Source organism: Siphateles boraxobius, unplaced genomic scaffold, assembly GCF_051911475.1.
Source record: "Siphateles boraxobius isolate OS27281-9 unplaced genomic scaffold, OSU_SipBor_1 89, whole genome shotgun sequence".
Classification (NCBI taxonomy): domain Eukaryota; kingdom Metazoa; phylum Chordata; class Actinopteri; order Cypriniformes; family Leuciscidae; genus Siphateles; species Siphateles boraxobius.
The window spans coordinates 1,049,111-1,071,242 of record NW_027509218.1 but is presented as its reverse complement, the minus strand read 5'-3'; the positions used below and the strand labels follow the sequence as shown (position 1 = coordinate 1,071,242).

At 41.1% G+C, this 22,132-nt stretch overlaps 1 protein-coding gene across 2 annotated transcripts in view; it reads right to left on the bottom strand.

Annotated features, from left to right (window-relative positions):
• Positions 1 to 768: 768 nt before the first annotated feature.
• LOC143731944 (histone H3-like centromeric protein A) overlaps positions 769 to 22,132 on the bottom strand; it is a 38,038-nt gene continuing 16,674 nt past the window's right edge. Inside the window, exons 3-5 of one of the 2 annotated variants that reach the window (XM_077222550.1) lie at positions 16,188 to 16,303; positions 15,976 to 16,050; positions 769 to 926 (exon numbers count right to left, since the gene is read on the bottom strand). In XM_077222550.1, the coding sequence (XP_077078665.1) occupies positions 798 to 926; positions 15,976 to 16,050; positions 16,188 to 16,303 (320 nt within the window). In that variant the 3' untranslated portion in view covers positions 769 to 797. The remainder of the gene's footprint in view (positions 927 to 15,975; positions 16,051 to 16,187; positions 16,304 to 22,132) is intronic. The other variant, XM_077222552.1, reaches the window with a different exon arrangement.

The following is a 22,132-nucleotide window of genomic DNA, read 5'->3' as shown; positions in this document are numbered from 1 at the left end:
CATGACCCTTTAAGGGCCGCTAAGACGACACCGTTCTCTCTAAACAGACCTTAAACGCGAATCTGGGATACTAGACGCTGATGGCGTTTATATGCGCATTAAGAATTGTTTCTATAGTGATGTACGTTTGAATATATGTGCGCAGGTTTGTAATTCCTTACAAACCATGCCTAAACAAACTACTTGTCTTGTCTATAAATTTTGATGCAGAATTTTATTTTATTTTATCACTTCGGGTAGGTACGCGTACCGAAAAATCCACAACAACAATAAAGAAAAATGGACATCCAAAGTGAGGTGTGATACTCTTAAGCCAGTGGTTTCCAACCTTTTATCCATGAATGCTTTTATGCAACAATTTAGCATGCAGTTAGCCACCCATGGTCAAAAACGTAAAGAATATAATTTTTTCTGGTATGGACTGCCCAAAACAGCTGCCAACACAAATATTTGTATAATCAGCAATACTACAAAACAACTATTTATTAACAACAAACATCCTCAGTAAAAGAACACAATCTTTGTAACTTTATAACACAGAATAAAATGTTTATATTACAATTCTAAAGAAATGTTTAAAATTAGTTCCTTTGTCACCAATACAATTCCATTTCATACAAACATTTGGTTTCTATGGTTGCATATATGCAACTGTTTTAACAACTGATTTGAGGTCTGAAATAAAAGATTACATGCCAGGAAATATATCAAGTGTCCATAACATTTCCACGTCTGGAAGAAAATTGGTCAAATCCCCCCCCCCCCCCCCCCCCCCAAAAAAGAGAATACAGCGAACTTTACATATGTTCAACACCTCTGATTCGCCGGGCGAGCTGTATGTCACGTGGAAACAATGTCACTCTCTTGGCATGAATAGCACAGAGGTTGGCATCAGAAAACAGACGGACCAAGAATGCTTCTGCAGCCTGAAAACACATGGAAGAGTAACAATTTAACAACTATAACATCATTTAGATGATTATAATTAAAGAAAAAAAAAATCTAACTCCTAGTGTGAAATGTGTAGTCAAAAAAACATTAAAGGCAATGACTAAAGCAACTGCCATGATAACAAATGTGTGACATTAGCCACGATATAGTTAATCACAATTCCAGTTGGTATTTACATGCGTTTCAAATGAGTCTTCTGTTCCTGCACGCTTTTCAGCAATTCTTATTTTGCTTATCGTTTATAGATTCTAAGCGATTCTCAGTTTCGATTCCAATTAAGGTAAACAAAACAAAATAAATTTAAGTCAAATATTAAGATAACAAATAAAGTAGAGTTTAACCTAGGCATCCTGGCCAAATTTGCCCATTGACCCCTGACCATAATAGCCCACCATATACAATGATTGGCTTCATCACTCGGTCTCCTCTCCACCAGTAAGATGGTGCGTGGTGATTCCCCCCTTCTATATAAATGTAACAAATTATTATTATTATTGGGAATAACTGTATTTTATTACTTGGGATTAATGATTATACATTTAATATTTTGTTATACTTGGATATATTTTATTGGAATGAAATAAAATAATCACAGAAATTGATAGTGCAATTTCTATGTCTTAATGACTGATGCGACAGATGTTATATCAGGATGTCAAAATGTGTTGCGTTATTGACCTACTCATTAATTATAAAGAGCATTTTCCATACTTTAGAATAATGTTCCTCAAAACTAAAAAAACACAAATGGAAGCATTGAAAATGTATCAAGTTCTGTAATGAATCTCACGATAGCACAGGCTGATAGGTCCTTAGTGGAATCTGCTAGCTATCACATCATTCACTGCGTGGTGAATGATTGGTCTCTGTTGCATCTGCAGCCAATGAGCTTGCTGCTCAACATTTAAATACTTTGCTGTTAGCAAGTCTTGAAGTGCACTAACAGAATTAGGTAAGTGAACAGTCTTTTCAATGTTCCAGGATTCCGGCCAGCATTTATCAGTTCCTCAATTAAGCAAACATACACATGGTGCAAAATCATGTTTGATGTTTGAGAAATTGTACCCCAATAAACAAGTCAAATATGACACTATCCAGTTGAAAATATGGATAAATGTATAAAATGTAATCATATTATCATCATAATGAATCATATTAATATTGTTGTTTCACTCTGTACATGCTACCCTTAAGAGATATCATTAGGAAGCATGGCATTAGTTTTCACTGTTATGCTGATGATACTCAGCTCTATATTTCTTCACGCCCTGACGAAACTTACCAATCTACAAAATTAACGGAATGCAGAGCTGATATAAAAAAACTGGATGACTAGTAATTTCCTACTACTTAACTCTGAAAAAACAGAGATTCTAATTATTGGACAAAAAACTTCCTCACGTAATAACCTAAAATACTGTCTAGCACTTGATTTGCTCTGTCAAGTCTTCGTCGTCAATTAGGAACCTGGGTGTGCTCTTTTGGCGCTCTTCCACTGCATGGTACGGCTCGGTGCGGCTCAGTGCGGTTCGGCTCGGCAGGGTTTGGCTCGCTTCGCTTTTCCACTGCAGTTAGTAACGTTTCAAAGGGGGTGGGATTATGACTGATCGTTATAGTTTATCTGCTCCTCGTCAACCAACGAGAGGAACGTCTGCACTTCTTGTCCACTGACCACGATTCAGCCATTTCTTTTTTGGAAGTTTTTTTTCTTCAAGCAAGTAGTTTTAAAACAGGTGCTACAGCGGTGGCTGTTACTGGCTATTTAAATCTAGGGGGTTTGATGTCTCGCAAATACAATGACGCTGGTAGTGACGATTCTGTCTGTCTGACCAATCAGTGATCTGCAGTGTTTTCACGTCACATTTTAGTATCGGTACGGTACGCTTGGAACCTCAACAGAGGTGGTACCATTTAAAGCGAGCCGAAGCGAGCCGTACCATACCGTGGAAAAACGCCACAAGTGAGCCGTACCGAGCCGAGCCGTACCGTACCATGCAGTGCAAAAGCGCCAAAGCGTGCCGTACCATGAAGTGGAAAAGCGCCATTTGATACCAATCTTTTATTTGAAAGTCACATTTCTTTTATCAGTAAAACCGCATTCTTCCATCTTAAATATACATCCAAATGAAGTCATATGCTCTCAATGACAAATGCGGAACAATTTGTTAATGAGTTCATGACATCAAGGCTAGATTATTGAAATGCTCTTATGGGTGGTTGCCCTGCACGCTTAATAAATTAGCTGCTGCGTTTTGGACCAGCTGTAGTTTGAGTTCTTACTAAAACCAGGAAGTATGGAACTATTAGCCCGGTTCTGTCAACACTGCATTGGCTCCCTATTAAACATCGTATAAATAAAAAAAAAAAAGCTAATTACATACAAAGCACCAAATGGTTTAGCTCCCCAGTACCTGAGCGAGCTCTTAATGCATTTGCATTCTCTGTGCTTTCTGATTCATTAAAGTCTTTCAAGTCTATTGCGATCTCAAAATCCCGGTCAGTTAATAATACCTAGAATGTCAAAATCGACTCCTGGCGGTAGATCATTTTCCTATTTAGCACCAAAACTCTGGAACTGTCTTCCTAATATTGTCCTGGAAGCAGACACTCTGTCAGTTTAAATCTAGATTAAAAACACATCTCTTCAACCTGTCATACACATAGAACACTATACATTCCTATTTTACAAATCAGTTAAATGATTATTAGGCTGCATAAATTAGATCAGCTGGAACCAGGAACACTTCCTTTAACACCTGATGTAGTCGCTACATCATAAAAAGAATGGCATCTACGCTAATTTTAGTCTTTCTGTTTATTCCGAGGTTTACTTTAATCAGCCGTATCCGGGCCGTATCCAGATCAGATGGTGGACCTGCGCCTAGACATGACCACAACGCATCCCTGAAGTGTCAGCAGAGATTGTGTCAACTAGATTCTCCCCTGTGAAGGCCTCATCAACACGACAGCCATCGGCAATGATCCACAACAAACTCTTCCCCATACGCGTGATGACTCCGATCTTCAACCAGATGAACTGCATAATATAATGTTCCGATCCAATCTGACTTCTGACCTGTAATACTGCCTGAATCATAATCATACTCTTAATTCGTTGGCCAGAGCAGAACTGCCCCCCTGACTGAACCTGGTTTCTTTCAAGGTTTTTTTTCTCCATTCTGTCACCTGATGGAGTTTTGGTTTCTTGCCACTGTCGCCTTTTTTGCATTTATCACCATTGGCTTGCTTAGTTGGGGACATTTAATTTTATATTTAACAATATTATTACGACATTATTTTCCTGTTATCTCTGTAAAGCATCTTTGAAACAAACTGCATTGTAAAAAGTGCTATATTAATAAAGGTGAATTGTCTTGAGATGATCTGAATTCACCCAAAAATCTATATGGTTCAATATGAAAAATGATCATACAGTATTATACATGTTTGGCATCATTTGAAATGTCTCAGTGCGACTGGTACAAAGGTCTCATCCCCACAAAAGTAAACCAAAAGGTAATAAGGAGTTTAGAAATATCTTGCTTACAGAGGAGGGTGTCTTCAAGGCAAATGGCATCCTGGCTCTCAAAATGTGTAAACTCTGAATGCAAATTCCCATTGTTAGCAAATGTTTCCATGTGAAGGAAGTTTCTGCTTCGGTCTGAGTATATAAAGCAATGTCTCAAGAGGCTTTTACTTTGATTTGTAGCTAAATCAGCCTGTGATGCTGAGTGTGCTCAAGACAGTCAGCATCATGTATTTTCTAATGTCAGGTTTGCATCTTTTCTCTTCATTCCAGAGCATTTTATGTTTCGTATTTATTAGGGCCCAAGCCCTGAAAGGGCGAAGGCCCTATTGTTTTCCTAAGGATTAATTATTATTATTTTTCGGTCAACCTTTCGGGCACTTAACGTGCTCGAAAACTCTTGAAACTTTGCACACAGCTCAGAACCCGCAGCCATCAGGGCCAGGCTGAAGCTGTTACCCGGGCGTAGCATGGGGGCTCTACCAACACTTGGTCCATAAATCAAACACACTTGCAAGTAAAAATATGAAACTCGGTACACATATAGATCTCATCGGCCGAACAATTTCCGTAGTCTTAATTTTTACGTCAGCCAAACAAGAAATCGGCTATTTTGGTTAGTATGTCATTTGCAGTTGCTCCTTTGTGCTTAAAGAGGATTTAGGGCGTTTTCGCACCTGAAAGTCCGCACCAAGGTCCGAACCAAAGTTCACGTTTTGATACATTTTATACTTTCAGAAAGTTTTGGTTTGGTTTCACACTGCAATTATGCGAGCGCACTAAAGAACTTAACATGACATACTTGCATCCTGTCGTCTACCTGTAATTACCTGCAGCACCAACTATACACAAGGCTAGTTCAAATTCGCCAAATGAACGTCCTCGTCATGCGAACATTTTATCGTCGCCGGCAGGAAAGGAGGAGAAAACTGCAAGCAATCATGCGAGCTCTGGCACCATTAAAAACCTTGTCTCCTCCTCCCCCCATGTGCTACCACGGCTAATTTTTCCTGCCACCTTCTGTTTTTTTCGGCTATGCGGGAACCATCGGAACTCCCTGTAAAAGGTCTGAAAGTCCGAACCATACAGAAATGCTTTCACACTAGAAACGAACCAAACCTTTGTTCAGTTTGATCCGGACCGAGACTACCTCTTTTCGTTTTTACACTACCTCGTTTCGGTTTCACACCTGTAATTTTGATTCCGACCAAACTGAAAAGTCCGAAAGTCCGGACCAAACAAGGTAGGTGTGAAAGGGCCCTAAGATCGTTGCAATGGTACAACGAGCACACTTAAGAGAGCAGCCAGGAAATGCAGTGCAACTGCAAGATAACAAGAGTTTTTTTCGCCTTTCATGGATAGAGAGCACGATTGCGTACAGAGAGGCCTTAAAAGCTGCTAGATCTGCTTATTTTTCAACCCTATTAGAAGAAATTAAACAAAACCCTAGGTATTTATTTGAAACAGTGGCTAAATTAACAAAAAAATATATGCTTCAACCCCAGATGTTTCCAAGTAGCACAGCAGTAATGACTTTATGACCTTCATTTATAAGATTGATAATATCAGGGAGAAAATTATAACTATGCAACCGTTTACTACAGTATTGCATCAGGCAGTGCATTGTAGTCTCCCTGAGGAAAAATTTGATTCATTCATTGCTATAGGAGAGGGTGAATTTTCTAAACTTGTTAAATAATCTAAATCAACAACATGTATGTTAGAAAGAAATGGTATCTGCGAAGACTTTCAGTCAGGATTTAGACCATACCATAGTACTGAGACAGATCTCATCAGTCACACGTGATTTGCTCTTATCATCCGATCGTGTCTTTATCTCTCTATTAGTGTTACTCGATCTTAGTGCTGCATTTGATACCATTGACCACAATATTCTTTTAAATAACCTTGAAAATTATGTTGGCATTAGTGGAATTGCATTAGCATGGTTTAAATCATACTTATCTGACCATTATCAGCTTGTAGCAGTAAATGAAGAGATGTTTTATCAATCAAAAGTTCAGTATGGCGTACCACAAGGCTTCACAAAAGCCTCATTGCAACAGGCTACTTTTATATGCAACCAAGTAATTTAACACATTGACGGCTCAATTGGACTGAAAAGTCTTCATGTAAACACCTTAATTGATCCTAATGAGCTCGATGTGAATGAAATTTTGATCGGATTGAAAGGGGCGGTTTATTCCTTTTCTAATCCAAACGAGAGGACATGTAAACACTTGATCGGATTGAAAAGCGAAACTGAAAGGACTGCACAGAGCAATGTATGACGTGCTGAACGAGCTGTTCTTCCTGTTGAATAAAGTGTCGTCTAAATGAGTGTCCTGTCATTCTATAATTTTCCTTTCACTCACTCTGCATCAGTGAAGTGGAGCAGGACAACATCCCACCAGTCCTTGTTTCAGACTCTCATCCACAGGCATTTGTACTGCGTAATAAATATAAGCAGCGGCACAACGGTTCATATGCTCATTGTCTCCAAATTATGACCAGAAATGGATAAATATTAAGTCTGCTGTATAAAACAAATAAAGAACCAATGTAAGAGAATATTGGCGCTTTTCCATTACCAGTATCAGCTCAACTTGACTCGCCTAGACTTGGCTCGGCTCACTTTTCGCTCCGTTTTCCATTACAGATAGTACCTCCCTAATAGTACCTGGTCGTCATACTGACGCCTCAGGGGCTACGCCACAAACACACGCTACCCACACACACAGGAAAATGGAGGAAATCGAGTGTATGCTGTTTTTGATCCTCGGGAGTCGGGATATGGCTATTTTTCACAGCAAGAGGACAAACGTTGTTTCAGGATAGGCTGAGGGCAGCAAAACGAAAAACTGCTGAAAAAAATAGCTCCGTGTGGCGCGTGCAATGATGACGCGCTGAATAGTGACGATTCTCTATGACCAATCAGCAGTCTGCATTGTTTCACTTCACATTTTAGTATCGCCTCAGCCCGCTTAGAACCTCGCCGGAGGTGATACGAAAAAAAGTACCCGAAAGCAGGTACAGGTAGGCTTGGGCGGTATCCAAATTTTGATACCGTCAAACCTCCTCCCTATTTTACCGGGGTATACGGTATTACCGTGACTAATTAAAAATTATGACATAAGGCTCAGACAGCGTCACCAAACTGTTGGCTTGTGCCTACACCGTTCAGAAACTGAATACCAGATCGGGCAAAAAAAAAAAAAAAAAAAAATCAAGGCCAACCCGTGCACGTTGTGTCTGATCCCGGCTGACAGCATTAAGTAATATGAGCCGGAGCCCTATTTAGACTCGACTATTTTTAATTCGTGGGTCGTTATAATATGGCTGCGCCAAATAATTTTTTAACCCAGGTGCTGAGGGGGTGGTAGATATAAATACTATTTATAAATGAGCAAAAATGGGACACTTTATAATATTTAATTTTTTTAATTATGACAATTGTATTCATTTCATTAATTAATTTAAATTAAATTAACAAGCAAGAAGTGCATTTGTAAATCCGATGACGCGTGTCCATTGATTTTTATTAATACAACTTTTCTGTCAGTGCTGCAAAGATTAAGTTGACGATCGCCATCTCATAGTGAACGCGCATATATAGAGAGAAATGCAAATCATGGATTACATAATCAGAAGGTATAGGCTAGCCTTTTTCTTTTCGTTTTGAATTGTTTCGTTTAAAGAAATTGACGATTGATATCTCCGTAGTGAACGCGCCTACAGAGAGAAATGCACATCATGGATTAATCAGAGAGTATGCTGCCTATATTTCTTTTCCTTTTGAATTGTTTAGTTTAAAGAAATTGACGAATCGCCATCTCCATAGTGAACGATAGAGAGAAATGCACATCATGGATCACATCATCAGAGAGTAGGCTAGCCTATTTCTTTTCGTTTTGAATAGTTTCGTTTAATTTGATGATCGCCATTTCGGTGTGAACGCGCATAGAGAGAAATGCACATCATGGATTAAATAATCAGCGAGTGGCCTATTTCTTTTCGTTTTGAATTGTTTCGTTTAATGAAATTTCAAGCTTTATTTAGATATAGGCCTATCTGTCATGTCTGTGAGACATACACTGAGTTTCGGTTAATTTATGATGAGATTTCAATGCAAGCGACCGCGGCGCGCCAGCGCACGATCATGTCATGATTATATTGTCTGCCATATTTGATTCTTATTTATTAAATCCAGGCAATTGGTTGATAAAAAAATTATTAAAATTAAGATATAATTTATACAAAACGAAATTCACTTTAAAGAAAGGCCTTTTACAAAATGAAACTTAATTAAGTGGTCAATGTCTGACTCCTGATGCATCCCATCTTACTCGTGCTGTTCAGTTTTCATTATCAACGTAAAAAAAATAACATTATAATATTTTAACAAATATAAACTAATGCGCTTATTTAATGAACTCGGGGCAAAATGCATCCTCGCAGCAGTGAGTGGGTGGTTGTTTCAGAGATGCGACATTAGGTTAGAGGTGATTCCATCTCTCGCGGTCACCTTTTTTATTGCAACATTTACAAATTGCCTCGTCAGTATTTACCGCCTCTCCCTTCTCTCTCTCTCTCTCTCTTTCTCCTCCGCACTGTCACTTGATGACAACTACATAAGCATTTTTAGGCATTGAATAAATTATATTTATATATTATATAAAAGTGCCGGTAATGACGGTATTGAAACTGATACCGTTGCTATTTTAAGACCCCGCGGTATACGATATTACCGAAATACCGCCCAACCCTAGGTACAGGTACAACTTTTACACGGTGGAAAACCAAACAAAGGCGAGTCCAGCTGGTACTGTGTAGTGGAAAAGCGCCATATGAGAGTATGCGCAAACAGGGTGGAAACTCTGTATATTTGTGCAGTGTGCACATGTCAAACAAATAAAAAATATCACAAAATCACGTTTAGCCATCATGTAAACACTACATTCAGATTTATCAATGGGAATGAATTTAGTCCAATTGAAACAAAAGTTGTGTATGTAAACGTAGTCGGTCCTCCAACAAATCGTATTTTCGAATATCATACATTGAATCATTATTGCCGTAACCGTCTAACGCTGTTTTTCAACTGTCCGTCTGGATATGATCATTTCAGAGCAGCAGTCTCAAGTGTCACTTTAACGCGAGTATAAAAATCAGTTTGCCTCATAGTCTGCCAAATTATTGAAAATATTTGTGTGTTTTCGTGAGATTAATTATAAGCGTATTATAATAGGCCTACGGTGTAGCCTAGGTCTAAAGAGGCATTTCAGTTATGCTATTGATTTATTTCCCGACTTAGTGGGTCGTATCGCTGGCATACAAAAAAAAAAAAAAGTGGGTCGCAGTAGGCAAAAGGTTGAGAAACCCTGCTCTAATACATAAAATAAGGGGCCCGGGCTTTCACCTTCAGGGAAACCTAAATGTGACCCCTAGAACCACCAGGATGGCAGACTTTGTTCAATCTTAACCCAGTCAGTATACAACCTGTCTGATTATATTATTGAGATAATAATAAATAACAGAATCTCTATGATGCCTTCAATGAGAATGTATTGCAAAATGGCAATAGCCACAACACATCGGATTCCAGAGACAGGTAGAGTTGGGGTACTCGAACTCGGACTCAAATCCAATTTTGAACGAACTCGGACTTGTAACACACTCAGGTGAATTTGTACTCGGACTTGACACGGCAAGTCCAGGCACTGGAGGCCACTATATTTTATTATTCAAAAACTAACCTAAACTACTAACATTGTGTTGTTTCAGCGTTGAGCATTGTAGCCAATCACAAACATGTATATTAAGCGCATGAACACAGTGAGTGGCCAATCAGAGGCGTTTTAGAGTAACCATTCGGAGAATTCGCTCAAAATGTGTCTTCAGAATCAGCACAAGCTTTATACTTTCGCAAATCCCCCCATTAACAACAAAGTCTAGACATGATGTAAATAAGAGATTCACTGTACAGTGAGGACAACTTCAGTTTATGACGAGAGTTTTAGTGAGAGTGTAGAACGCGGTAAGTGATGGCTTAAATGGAGCGCTATTGACAATATAAACAATAGTTTTGTTTTTCATGCTTCTAGAGAACAAGCGGTTACGTTCACACAGTAAAGTTTAAGGAGTGATAACTGCATTTAAATGGGGGAGTGAATCCGCAAAATGATATACTGTGAGTCATGAAATTGTGATGATTTGATACAGTAACCAGAGCAACATGAGAACATAACCATAGCAACATTTCGGCGTCTAATAATGTTATGATTTTTGTTACATTTACACTTTAGTCATAGGTTTACATACACCTTGCAGAACCTCCAAAAATGTTATTTTTATTTATTTTCTGATAAGAAGGATCATAAATCGTTTTTATTTTAGTACTAGCCTAGTAAAGTATAAACTAGTCCACAAGACAAAATACAAGACAGTTTCCATAAGCTTGATTTTTAATATTGTGTGTCATTACCTAAATGATCCACAACTGTTTTTTGGTAATGGCTGTTCATGAGTCCCTTGTTTGTCCTGAACAGTTAAACTGCCCAAAGGTCTTTAGAAAAATCCTCTAGCTCCTGCACATTCTTTGCTTTTCCAGCATATTCAGCATATTTGACTCCTTACTAGCAGTGATTGTATGATTTTGAGATCCATCTTTTCACACTGGTGACAACTGAGGGACTCATACACAACAATTACAAACCCTGCAAACATTCAGTGATGCTCAAGAAGGAAACATCCATTAAGAGCCAGGTGTAAATTGGTGTAAATTGTTCTTATTTTGTTTAAAAATTCATCAATTAATTTAGTACTTTCCCTTCAGAGGCTAAATAAGATATATATTAACATGTAAAAGAAAATGTACACATCACCATCATTTTGCTCAAAAGTTAACCCTTTGTTCTTAATGCATCGTATTGCATTCTTGAGTGTTACCTTGCAGATTCTGAAAGATGTGACCAATCATAATGCAGATATCGACCATTTTTGTCTGACAAACAAACCAAACCAGTCAGTGGATTTGAACTTGAAAAATAGTGTGTATTGGCATCTTTTTGCAGTTCTAATGTTCATTCATGTTTAATTCGTGCTATAACTAAAATAGATGATCAGTTCACGTGCTGCTTGAACTAAGGCGCTACACATTAAAGCACCACAAAATGGTATTTATTGTTTGAATTTCATAAATATTACAAAATGTTAAAGCTGAGACTATTTTATACCAAAAGGAACCTGCTCTGTCTTGTCTTTTGGCGCACTGTCAGTGTCCTCTTTGCTTCGCAATATATTTTTCACTGTGTGAGAACATGATGTGTGGAGTGAGAGTGGAATGGCTTGGCGGACGTAGCTTTCTTTGTGAAAGGTCAATTTAAAAACATTGAATTCTTTGTGTACTCGGCCAGACTCGACTTGGATGTTAAGGACTCGGACTCAAGTCCGACTTGGCCCCTTTGGACTCGGACTTGAACTCGGACTTGATTGGTAAGGACTTGGACTCAACAAAGGTGGAATTGGACCCAACACTAGAGATGGGCGACCTGGGGAGTTATGACTCAACATAACGATCCTCAAAGCGAGGGGAGCGACACTGCTATACCAGGACCTCAGGAGCGTAAGATAGCTCTGGGGAAGCGGAGTACTCTGCATAGTGTACCTAATCAGGACCTCAGGAGCGTAAGACAGCTCTGGGGAAGCGGAGTACTCTGCATAGTGTACCTAACAAGCTACAATATAGCAAGTCTATCAAGGAGGCTCATAGGAATCCTTCAAACTGTCACTTTCTCACTTATAAAGAGGCCACAGGAAGCGTATCGTTATCCCGCCCCGGGGAGCGAAGTACTCTGCATACCCTCTCAAATGAGGGGAGTACTAAACAGGTTCGACCACAAGGGCAGCTCCGACATGGCTTCTCGACTGAGGGGAGTACTGACCAAGCTCTGGTTATCAAGGAGGCTCCTGAAGAGCCCTACAACTTGATACTGGTCTGTCGAGTTCTAGAGAGCCGAGTGCTTATACATGACCAATTATTAGGGCTATTTTGATACTTCAACCAGCTCAACCTGTAGTTCGCTTGTCAAGAAGACCCAAAGAGGGCCAACAACTCAACAGCAAATCTAAACTAGCAGCAAAGGTCCATAAAGGAAGCTGATTTCACAATGATTTCTCCAAACTCCTGTACATAGTCCCAAGGAACAAAGTACTCAGCATAACGACCCTCTAAATTATGCTATTCAAGAAGCCAGACTATCAAGGAGGTTATAAAAAAAAGCCTGGTACTCGAGAACTTGCAAGTGATTCCACACGGAGCAGAGTACTCTACATAAAGATCCTCTAAGCGAGGGGGGTACTTATCCAGACTCAACCTGAGCATAACAGGGGCTCACAGGACACCTGTGACCAGGGCTTAAAAACTAACAATTGGTTTACTCCGAGCAGAATAAGAATTTTAACGTTTCTGTTCATGCGTTCCTTCTGTATTATTACCGTACGTTCACACCGCCGCTGACTTGACCGGCAAAGAAGCTCTGGACGCCCTGTCAAGGACGCTTGTCAAAAAGTACGGGGAAGCTTGTTGACGCTTTGGTCGCTCTGACGTAGCAGGGAGAAGAGAAGTGTCACAACTTAAATGTCACATGGGATTGGTGTTTTTGCATTCCACTTCACTGCTTTTCTATTTAACTATGTAAACACACGCTAGACTGTGTGCTCGAGCTTTGTGTCTTTTGCCGCGCCACGCGCATGTCACAGCGTTTTAAAAAACGCGTCATTCAAGTTAAAATAAGTTCAACTTTAAGAACAAAAATCTAAACTATCCCAGCTATTTTATCCCATGCCTCGTTCTTTTGTAACTGGTCCCTATAAGCAAACAACGTCATATCATAAATGATAGGAAACCCAGCAACACGATTATTGGCTTCTCCTCCATTTTATCTGAACTAATGTTTTGGTAGGAACGAAAGTTTACATCGTGTGTTTCTCCGGAATCAGCCAGCGCGGAGAACGTCTATATTCTGATTGGTTGCTGGCTTTTGCCGCTACTTGCCGCTGAACCGCGTCATAGCTCATTACCCTAAAGTTAAGCTACTTTCAACTTTCTGATTGACGCTCAAGACGCCCAAAACGCGACGCCGATGGATTTGACGCTCCTTGCAGCTGAGAGAAGCCAGCTTCCATTGAAAATGAAAACTTCCGTTAGCTTTGGAAGCTCAAGTCGGCGGCCGTGTGACAGTTACCGTTCCGAAACCGGATTAATTAAAAAAAAATACCGGCTAATAACTTTTTTTGCCTGTACTTTAATAATAATAATAATAAGTACAGCGTAATTTTACATAGACAATTATTCTCAATATATTTCAAAATGCTTGCTGCATGATTAAAAAAAACACACAACTCGTATGAAATTGGGTTTTTGAGAGGAAAAAGGATAAATTGTGTATATGCGTGTATATACGTCGTATTTTTTTTATTAAATTCAGAAAAAATGTAATATCGTTAAATAAAGAAAAATGTTTACAGACATTATCAACACTATAAAACTATAGGATATTTTAGTTCCCTCCATTTCAAAACAAATCATCTAAAGTTAACAGTATTCAGGCTATATAAACGTCAAGCCGCAACTAATTAATTTAAAGAGAAACTTAAGCCTACCTCTCTCACTCAGCACAAATCCAAATGCTACCATATTTGCGACATATTTGGATGCTAAACTTTTACTAATTATGTAAACTAGGCTTTACGCTCGCATTCAGATGTAAAACATCTTTCACAAAAGAAAAAACAGCACAGTGAGGCGGTGGCCATGCTGAACGGCACAGATTGAACTGTGGACTCAATTTAAATTGAGCAGTGTAACTTTCTATACGTTTGGTTGACTATTTTATTTTAATAATGAACAGACTGCGGTGTCAAATTAGCAATGCTAGAATATGCTGGTTCGTACAGATAATGTAAAAACAAATTCCAGGACTTTCAAGGACTTTAAGCACTACTTTTTTGGTTTTCAAGAACTACAATCAGAGATCTCACTTATCAAATAATATCTAAATTATCTTTCAAATTGTAAAAAAAAGTAAATAGATAAACAAAAATAAACCAATAAAACTAAATGGTACCAATAAAGTGCAGCAGATGCAATGATTGTGGTAACTTCAACCATTAAAAGGATACGATGATAAAGATATCGCTTTCCTTTATTCAAACAGAACTGAAATATATTACGGCATTAGGCCTAAATATTCCCTTTTTTTTATATGTAGTTTTATTCTGTTTTCTCCATTCACAGAAGCGCTTTAAGTGCGTGATGTGACATTGTGGGAATTCATGTTGTACACCATCCTGCAATTTTCGCTGGTTTCAAAAGACACAACAAGCTGCATATTACCTGCTATTCAATTTAATTTAAATATAGGCCTAATGCTTGACGGTTGGTGACATATATCCTCAGAAAAACTAAAGCCAGCACATTGCCATTGCGACCTAAGCCTACCTATGATGACTTGACAGCGGATCGCGGGCACTTCACTTACGTTGGATGCATCAACATCAGATTTGCATAGTCCATACTATTTGAATTCGTGATTATTTAACTGGCAAATGAAAATATTAAACAGACCGATAAAATAACGTTATTAACCAGTTAATGGCCATTTAAAATAAGCGTTTCTGTTCAGAACTATTACATTTGATTTTGTTTATGTTTCTAGTTTTTCCTGTCAAAATTTTCTCATGAAAATGCAATGATTGCATAACTGATCACAACTCTTTTCAAAACTACTTTAAATCTTATAAATTTGTGATAGTTATTTTTCAGGAGTGGGGTACTGATCTGGGATTACGCAAATTCCCAACAGAGCTATATGTCCCACCCTAGCGACACCACCATGCTTAGAATTTTGAGAACATTTAAACTGTCTGAAGAATTTATATATTATACTTTTTGTACTGCCTATAATTTGTCCAGATTTAATGAATGAATGAGGCATTTATATAGCTATAGGTGGAGAGGACAGAGAGTGATAGAGCCAATTCAATCAATGGAGATTATTAGGAGGCCATGATCGGTAAGGGCCAATGGAGGGAATTTGGCTTGGTTACACCCCTTCTTCTTTACTAGAAGTGCCATGTGATTTAAATAAAAAAGAACACAGTATTACAGTAATTGTTATAACATTACTGTATCATAATAAGAATCTAATTACACATTATAGTGACTTTTTTTATACCTTCGCTTTTATGAAAACATTTATTTTTCTTTCTTTTTATTTTGGGGATATTTGTGACCTGCACATTTACCTTACAACATAGGCACAAATTTTCCCTTAAAAACTAAAAAAAGTTCATAGTTGGCCTCTATGGTAATCACTGTGCAGTGATTTAGATATATTAGTAGCTTTTGCCATGGACCAATAATGGTCCCATCCAAGAACTATACATTTTATAATACAATGTAAATGCAAAATAAATACTTTTTAATCGTCACCTACCTCCTGTAAAGCCATTAGAGCATATCCCTGCCACATCATGTGTTCTCGACTAAATGTCTGACACACCTCTCGCACCTGTCAGGAAAAATAAAATAAACTTTTACATCACTGTTACATCTAAGAAAATAGCTTGTTCATGTTTAGAATTAGGTGCCAAAGGCTATTCATGGGGTCTGAAATGAATGTTAAATGATGCACAAAACCAGTAGTACCAGGCGCGAAAATGGAGCCTTGCGGAGCAACAGATCAGTAGACTTCTGATATTTGCGTATCTCCATGAGAGCTCGCGTGCCAGGACGAAATCTGTGTTTCTTCCGTGGGGATGCTTCTAGAACGAAAACAAAACAGTAGGTATTTAGCTGATGCTTTGACATTCAGTTCACTTTTCACAGGTGAAGCGGGGTTAACCACTGATCTACATAGAGAACATTATACAGATCAGTGGGATTAACGGATCGTCCCATAAACACTAAATTATCATTAATTAACCGAAAACTTTCTTACTCGTAGGTAGTAAGATATGACCAAAAATTTCATGATATGAAAAATGTTGACCTGATTTCAACTCTCCTCGCCGCTCTCACCGTCCAAGACGCGCCGTGCCACCCTTGCCGGAGCTCACCGCCGGCTCTCATTGAAAATGAATGACTTCGGCCACTTTGACGCTCTCGCCGGCGGCGGTGTGAACGCACAGTAAGGGTTAATATTTGATATGGTATCGACAATGGTGGAGGGTGGGATCAAAGGGAATCCCGGAAAATGCTAACGGACAAAGTCCCGGACTTGCAAGTATCTGAAAAAGTGGAACTGTGGTAAGTTAAAAACTTTAGTCAATTGTTCAAAAGAAGCGAATGTTCCGTCATTGTAAAGATGCTTAATGGAACTGGTTAAAGTGCACTGGGCATATTAAGAGGTGTTTTTTTTTTCACTTATTTTACTGGAGAAGGTTAAAGGTGTCAACGAGAGAGGAAGACACAAAGAGACATAAGCGAAGAGCTGCCACATGCAACCTCCTCAATCGTCAACCAGGGTGGAGGCTGATCACTGGAACAGTACCAGAATAACATGTTACGAACATTTGCAGCCCAGTAATAAAACAAGTTAGGTAGTGCTAAACCCCCCAGCTCCTTAGTTTTTGTAAAATGCCTTTCCGTATTCTCTGGGTTTTTCCATTCCAAATAAATTGAGAAATAGAGCCATCTAAAGAGTGAAAGAAATGCTTTGGAATAAAAACTGGTATTCATTGAAAAAGATATAGCCTAAAAATGTAGGCAGTTCACTCATTATAATACAATTTATTCCACCCGCGAGAGAAAGAGGCAATGAGACCAACGATGAAGATCTTCAGTCACTCGACTTTTTAAACCAGCTAAATCTGTCTGGCTCAGAGACGAAAAGTAAAAGCTCGTCAGCGTATAAAGGCAGTAATGCCCATCATCTGACTAGATCTAAGGGCCACTACCAATGGTTCGATAGCGATGGCGAACAATAAAGGGGAAAGTGGACAGCCCTGCCGAGTACCAAATCCAAGGGGAAAATAATCAGAATAATCATTGTTGGTGCGGACACGAGCCAAAAGAGAAGCATAAAGAAGTTTAATCCACAAGATAAATTTATAGCCAAATCCAAACCTTTTTAAAAGGGGTCATATAATGGTACATGCACTTTTACAAGTTGATTGTACTGAAATATGTGTTTCCAGTGCCTGTATATCATATATACCATCAAATAATGATAAAAGTCCATCCATTGTTTTTGTTATGCGTTTCGCCCTGCCTCAAATTGAGCCGTTCGATCTTGTGATGTCACTAGATCAGACGCCCCTCCCACGATTGATAATTGACAGCAGCGTTTCAACACAGACCCACCCTTAACGAGCTGTCATCGTAGTCCGCCATTGTTGATACACTGGAGCAGAATGGCGTCCAAGCGATTGTGGTATTCTTGGGTGTAATAAGGAACACAACAGTCATTTTAATGCTCCTAAATTCGAACCGCTGAAGACGCAGTGGCTGAGTTTTATTTTTGAAGGGAATATTCCAGACATCCCAAGTCTCCCAGAAGTTCCGGGAGTCTCCTGCATATTGATAGCTGCTTTCTGATGCAAGCAAATTTGTTTTAAATCATCCGGAATCTAGAGCTCGCGAGCTCCAAACCATGTAGCGCGCGCACGGCAGAGAGGGAGAGAGCGAGAGACCTTGCATGTGTGTGCAAATGTGCGTATGTGCCTCATGAAGCGCATGTAAGGAATGGTAACAATACCAGCAAAATACTGTTTACATTCTGCAAATGCATATGATTCAATACTATTAATACTATAATTGATGTTTTTCATTATTACCCAAAGAACAGAGGGGCGGAGTGAGCAAAATTCATTATTTAAAGGCATATGCACTGACACGGCGTGCTGAAAACAGAGCTGTTTTTGACCAGGTAAAATTAGTGTTTTCTTACAATACTAATGAGAATTTTTAATAAAAGTATATCACAAAGTTTTCATTTAGACCCTAAAGATTCATATTAACTTGTACAAAAATGGCATTATATGACCCCTTTAATGTAAGGAACAAATAAGGCCACTCCACACAGTCAAATGCCTTCTGCGTCCATCAAAATAACCAACTCAGGGGAGGAAGATGTTGAGGGAGAGTACAATATATCAAATAGACACCTGACATTGTGAAAAGAGTGCCTACCCTTGACAAACCCAGTTTAGTCTTTAGAAATTATTGAAGGCAAAACAGCCTCTAGACACCTTGCCAGCATCTTAGCTAATATTCTAACATCAGCACATAAATAAATAGGGTAATAGTTACTACAGAAAAGGGGATCCTTGCCATTCTTCAATAAAAGTGAAATGGTGGTCTGTCTTAAAGTAGGAAGGAGTATGCCGCATTGCAAAAATTTGTTAAACATATTTAGCAGTAGTGGTGAAAGTTTATCTGCAAACACCTTAAAAAATTCAGTACAAAGACCATCAGGGCCTGGACATTTCCCTTTCTGCATTGAGTGTAACGCATCTTTAATTTCATCTACTGTAAAAAGCTCATCCATCCTAGAAGATGTCTCGGGGTCAATGGAAGGAATGTTTAGGGGCCTAAGGAAACTGTCCAACTGAACCTCTTCAGACGAACACTCAGAAGTGTATAACAAAGCATAAAAATTCCTGAATTGGTCATTAATAGTTTGAGGGTCAATAGCTGTGCCATTGACAGTACTAATTTGTTAGATATGTAGATTGTCAGATTTGGTGAGCCAATATTTTGCCTGGCTTAACTCCAGACTCATAATAACTATGACGAGACTTAAAATCCCTGTAAAGCCAAATTAAGTATGTGTTCTGAGTTCCCTTTCAGTCGAGAACGTCAGACGTAGACGACGGGACGACTGAATTGGGATCTCGCTAGAGAGCCTGTCTTCTTCGAGTACTATTGAACGAGCCAATGTAATTGGCGTGCGTGATTCGCATCACACACTCCGCCCCCGCGGCGCGGGTATAAATACGGAAGTGGATGCACGCACTAGTTGCCTTTCGCTTCGGAGCCGATCGTTTGATGTCTCTGAGAGTGCTGTTGTCTACAACGAGCGAGTGTGTCGGTGTTCTTCAGGAAGACTCTCCCAGTGCTGGTGTTCTACAGCACGAGTGCAGCGGTGATCGCGAGCTTTGAGCTCTCAACTGCTGTTTTAACAGCAACAAATTTCTAAATGTTTGTGTGTGTTGATGGCTGGTTATAGGGCGGAAAAGTGAGTGCTTCACTGTTTCAGTTCTCTGTTCAGTGTTGCCGCGGTCATTCCCCTGTGTGCTCCGGCACTGGTGACGGTCCTATTTTCTGAAAGAGCAACACGGGTGCGTTTGCGTCTTTTTCAAGATGTCATTCCGCCCGTGCGTTTCTGGGTGCGGTCGTTCCCTGTCTCTCTCTGATGGTCACAACTGTTGTGTCACGTGTTTGGGCTTACAGCACGCTGAGACAGCTTTTGTGGACAGCTCGTGTTTTCACTGTGGGAACATGACTGTCGCAGTGTTGAGGGCGAGACTCGCCTTCGTTCGCGGAGAGCGAGTCCCCATTACCATGCCCCACCCTCGGGTGCTGTGTGGGATGGGTGACCGGAGGATAGTGTTGGATGTCCCGCCTGGTAACCATTCCCTGTGGGCTCCTCACTCCTCCCTTCCACTGCAACCACTGGAGCCTCCTGTGTTGTCTGCTGGTCCATCTGTAATGGGTGGGCCAGCGGTTTCACTCGGGGCTCCCCTGGAGGACAGGACGCCGATTGCAGCATCGGAGGGTGAGCTGACTTCTAGAGATGATGACTCGGCTGCATTGTCTCCCTCCGGGAGTTCAATGTTGCCCGAGCCGGATCCAGAATTATCAGCTATGCTGAAACGGGCCGCCGAGGCTGCCTGGCTCGAGTGGAACCTCCACCGTGTCCCGTTCAGTCTCGGTTGGAGTCTGGAGTTTGGTATCTTGGGGCGGGCCGCGCTGGTTCTCAGCTCGCCGCCCCAGTGCCTTTCTTTCCCGAAATGCATGGAGAGCTTATCAGGTGGTGAACAGCATCTTTCTCTGCCAGAAACTGCCTGAATAGCTTTTCCCCCTCATTACCCTTGATGGAGGAACGGTGAAGGGTTGCGAGGTGTCCCTCCATTGGAGCGGTCTGTCGACACAGGTGCACCTGTGTCCGGCAGCCGCTGCCTTTTGGGGGGATCCTCGTCTCCCCCCTAAGGCCTGTGAGGTTTTGTCCGTTCCGACGGGCAGAGCTTACAAAGCCTGTGGGCAAGCCGCTTCCTCTTGCATGCCATGGCGTTGCTGCAGGCTAGGGCACCCATGGCATGCACGAGGGTAATCCAGACCGTGCGCTCATAGGTGAACACCGCACTGCATCCGACCTCACCCTCCGGGGTACGGGTGTTGTAGCGTGCGTGATCGGTCTGGCGATGTCCACCTTCGTGGTCCAGTAGCGCCTTCGTTGACTCAGCCTGGTTGGTATGGCGGATGTGGACAAGGTTCGGTTCCTGGTCTCCCCAATTTCCCAGGTTGGGCTGGTCGGCGACGCGGTGGAGAACTGCATCCAACAGTTCTCTGCTGCTCAAGCGCAGACGGAGGTCATCCGGCACATCCTGCCCCTGTGGCCAGCTGCTGCCTCCACCCGCCGCCGGTGGCAGCTCCTCCGCCTGCTCGTCGCCGTGGGCGTTCCCCGGCCGCCGCTCCTGCTGGCCCTCCGCAGCAGCCTCGACCCAGGCCTTAGCATGGAGCCGGCCGCAGTAGAGACACCCAGTCCGCTCCAGGCGCTGCCAAGCCAGGTGGCAAGCGACAGCGAAAGCATTCCGGAGCGGGCCGCCCAGGAATGGAGGAGATACTCTTGGAGTGGCACGATCACTCCCTCCCCCCGGGTGAGGGCCGGGTGGAGCCTTTGTTTGTGTGTGTGTCTGTTCCGCTGCTGGCTCCCTAAAAAAAAAAAAAAAAAAAGCGGAGCAAGCGGTACCCACACTTCAAAGAGAGAGCAATTTCATCTGTTCCTGGGTCCCAAGAGGGCCAGTCTGGCGGGTGTGACCCTGTATAGCCTTACACCCCTCACCTCCCCCTTGGTTGCCAGCAGGCAGCTTGGTGCGTTCGAGGACCCGGTCATCCGCCTTCTCACGCGTCCCCTGCCGCTTGTGGAGACAGGTAAGTGTTGCACAGCACACTTACACCACTCTCTCTACTTTGCTGCCCCACCTCAGGCTCGGCTACCCCACTCAAGTCAGTGAGAGTCATCACGTTAGGTGTTGAGCAGAAGTGCTCCTGAAAATTCAGTGATATTCATCACACCGAGTGTTGAGCAGTGCTCCTGACTTGTGCGTGCTTATCTTATCCTGCTGGTGAAGGATTTGATATAGCCGCTACTCCAGCCGGTACGAAGGCCAGTTGTAAACTCGTTCTTCGTGCTACTGGGGGGTGAGTCGTGACCATCTTGGCCCAAGATTGTTCTGCAGCTTTGACCTGAAAGACATGTGCTTCAGATCTCTACCTCCCGCACCGCAGGCCGTCCTGTGTGTTGCGTCTAAGGGTGGAGTATCAGTACAGTGTCCGGTGTGTCTCCCCCCGTCTTAGGCTGGAGCTACCCCAGTGACATTCCATATGTTAGACTGCGGTTTCCGCCCAGTTCATATGTGTATTTTCCA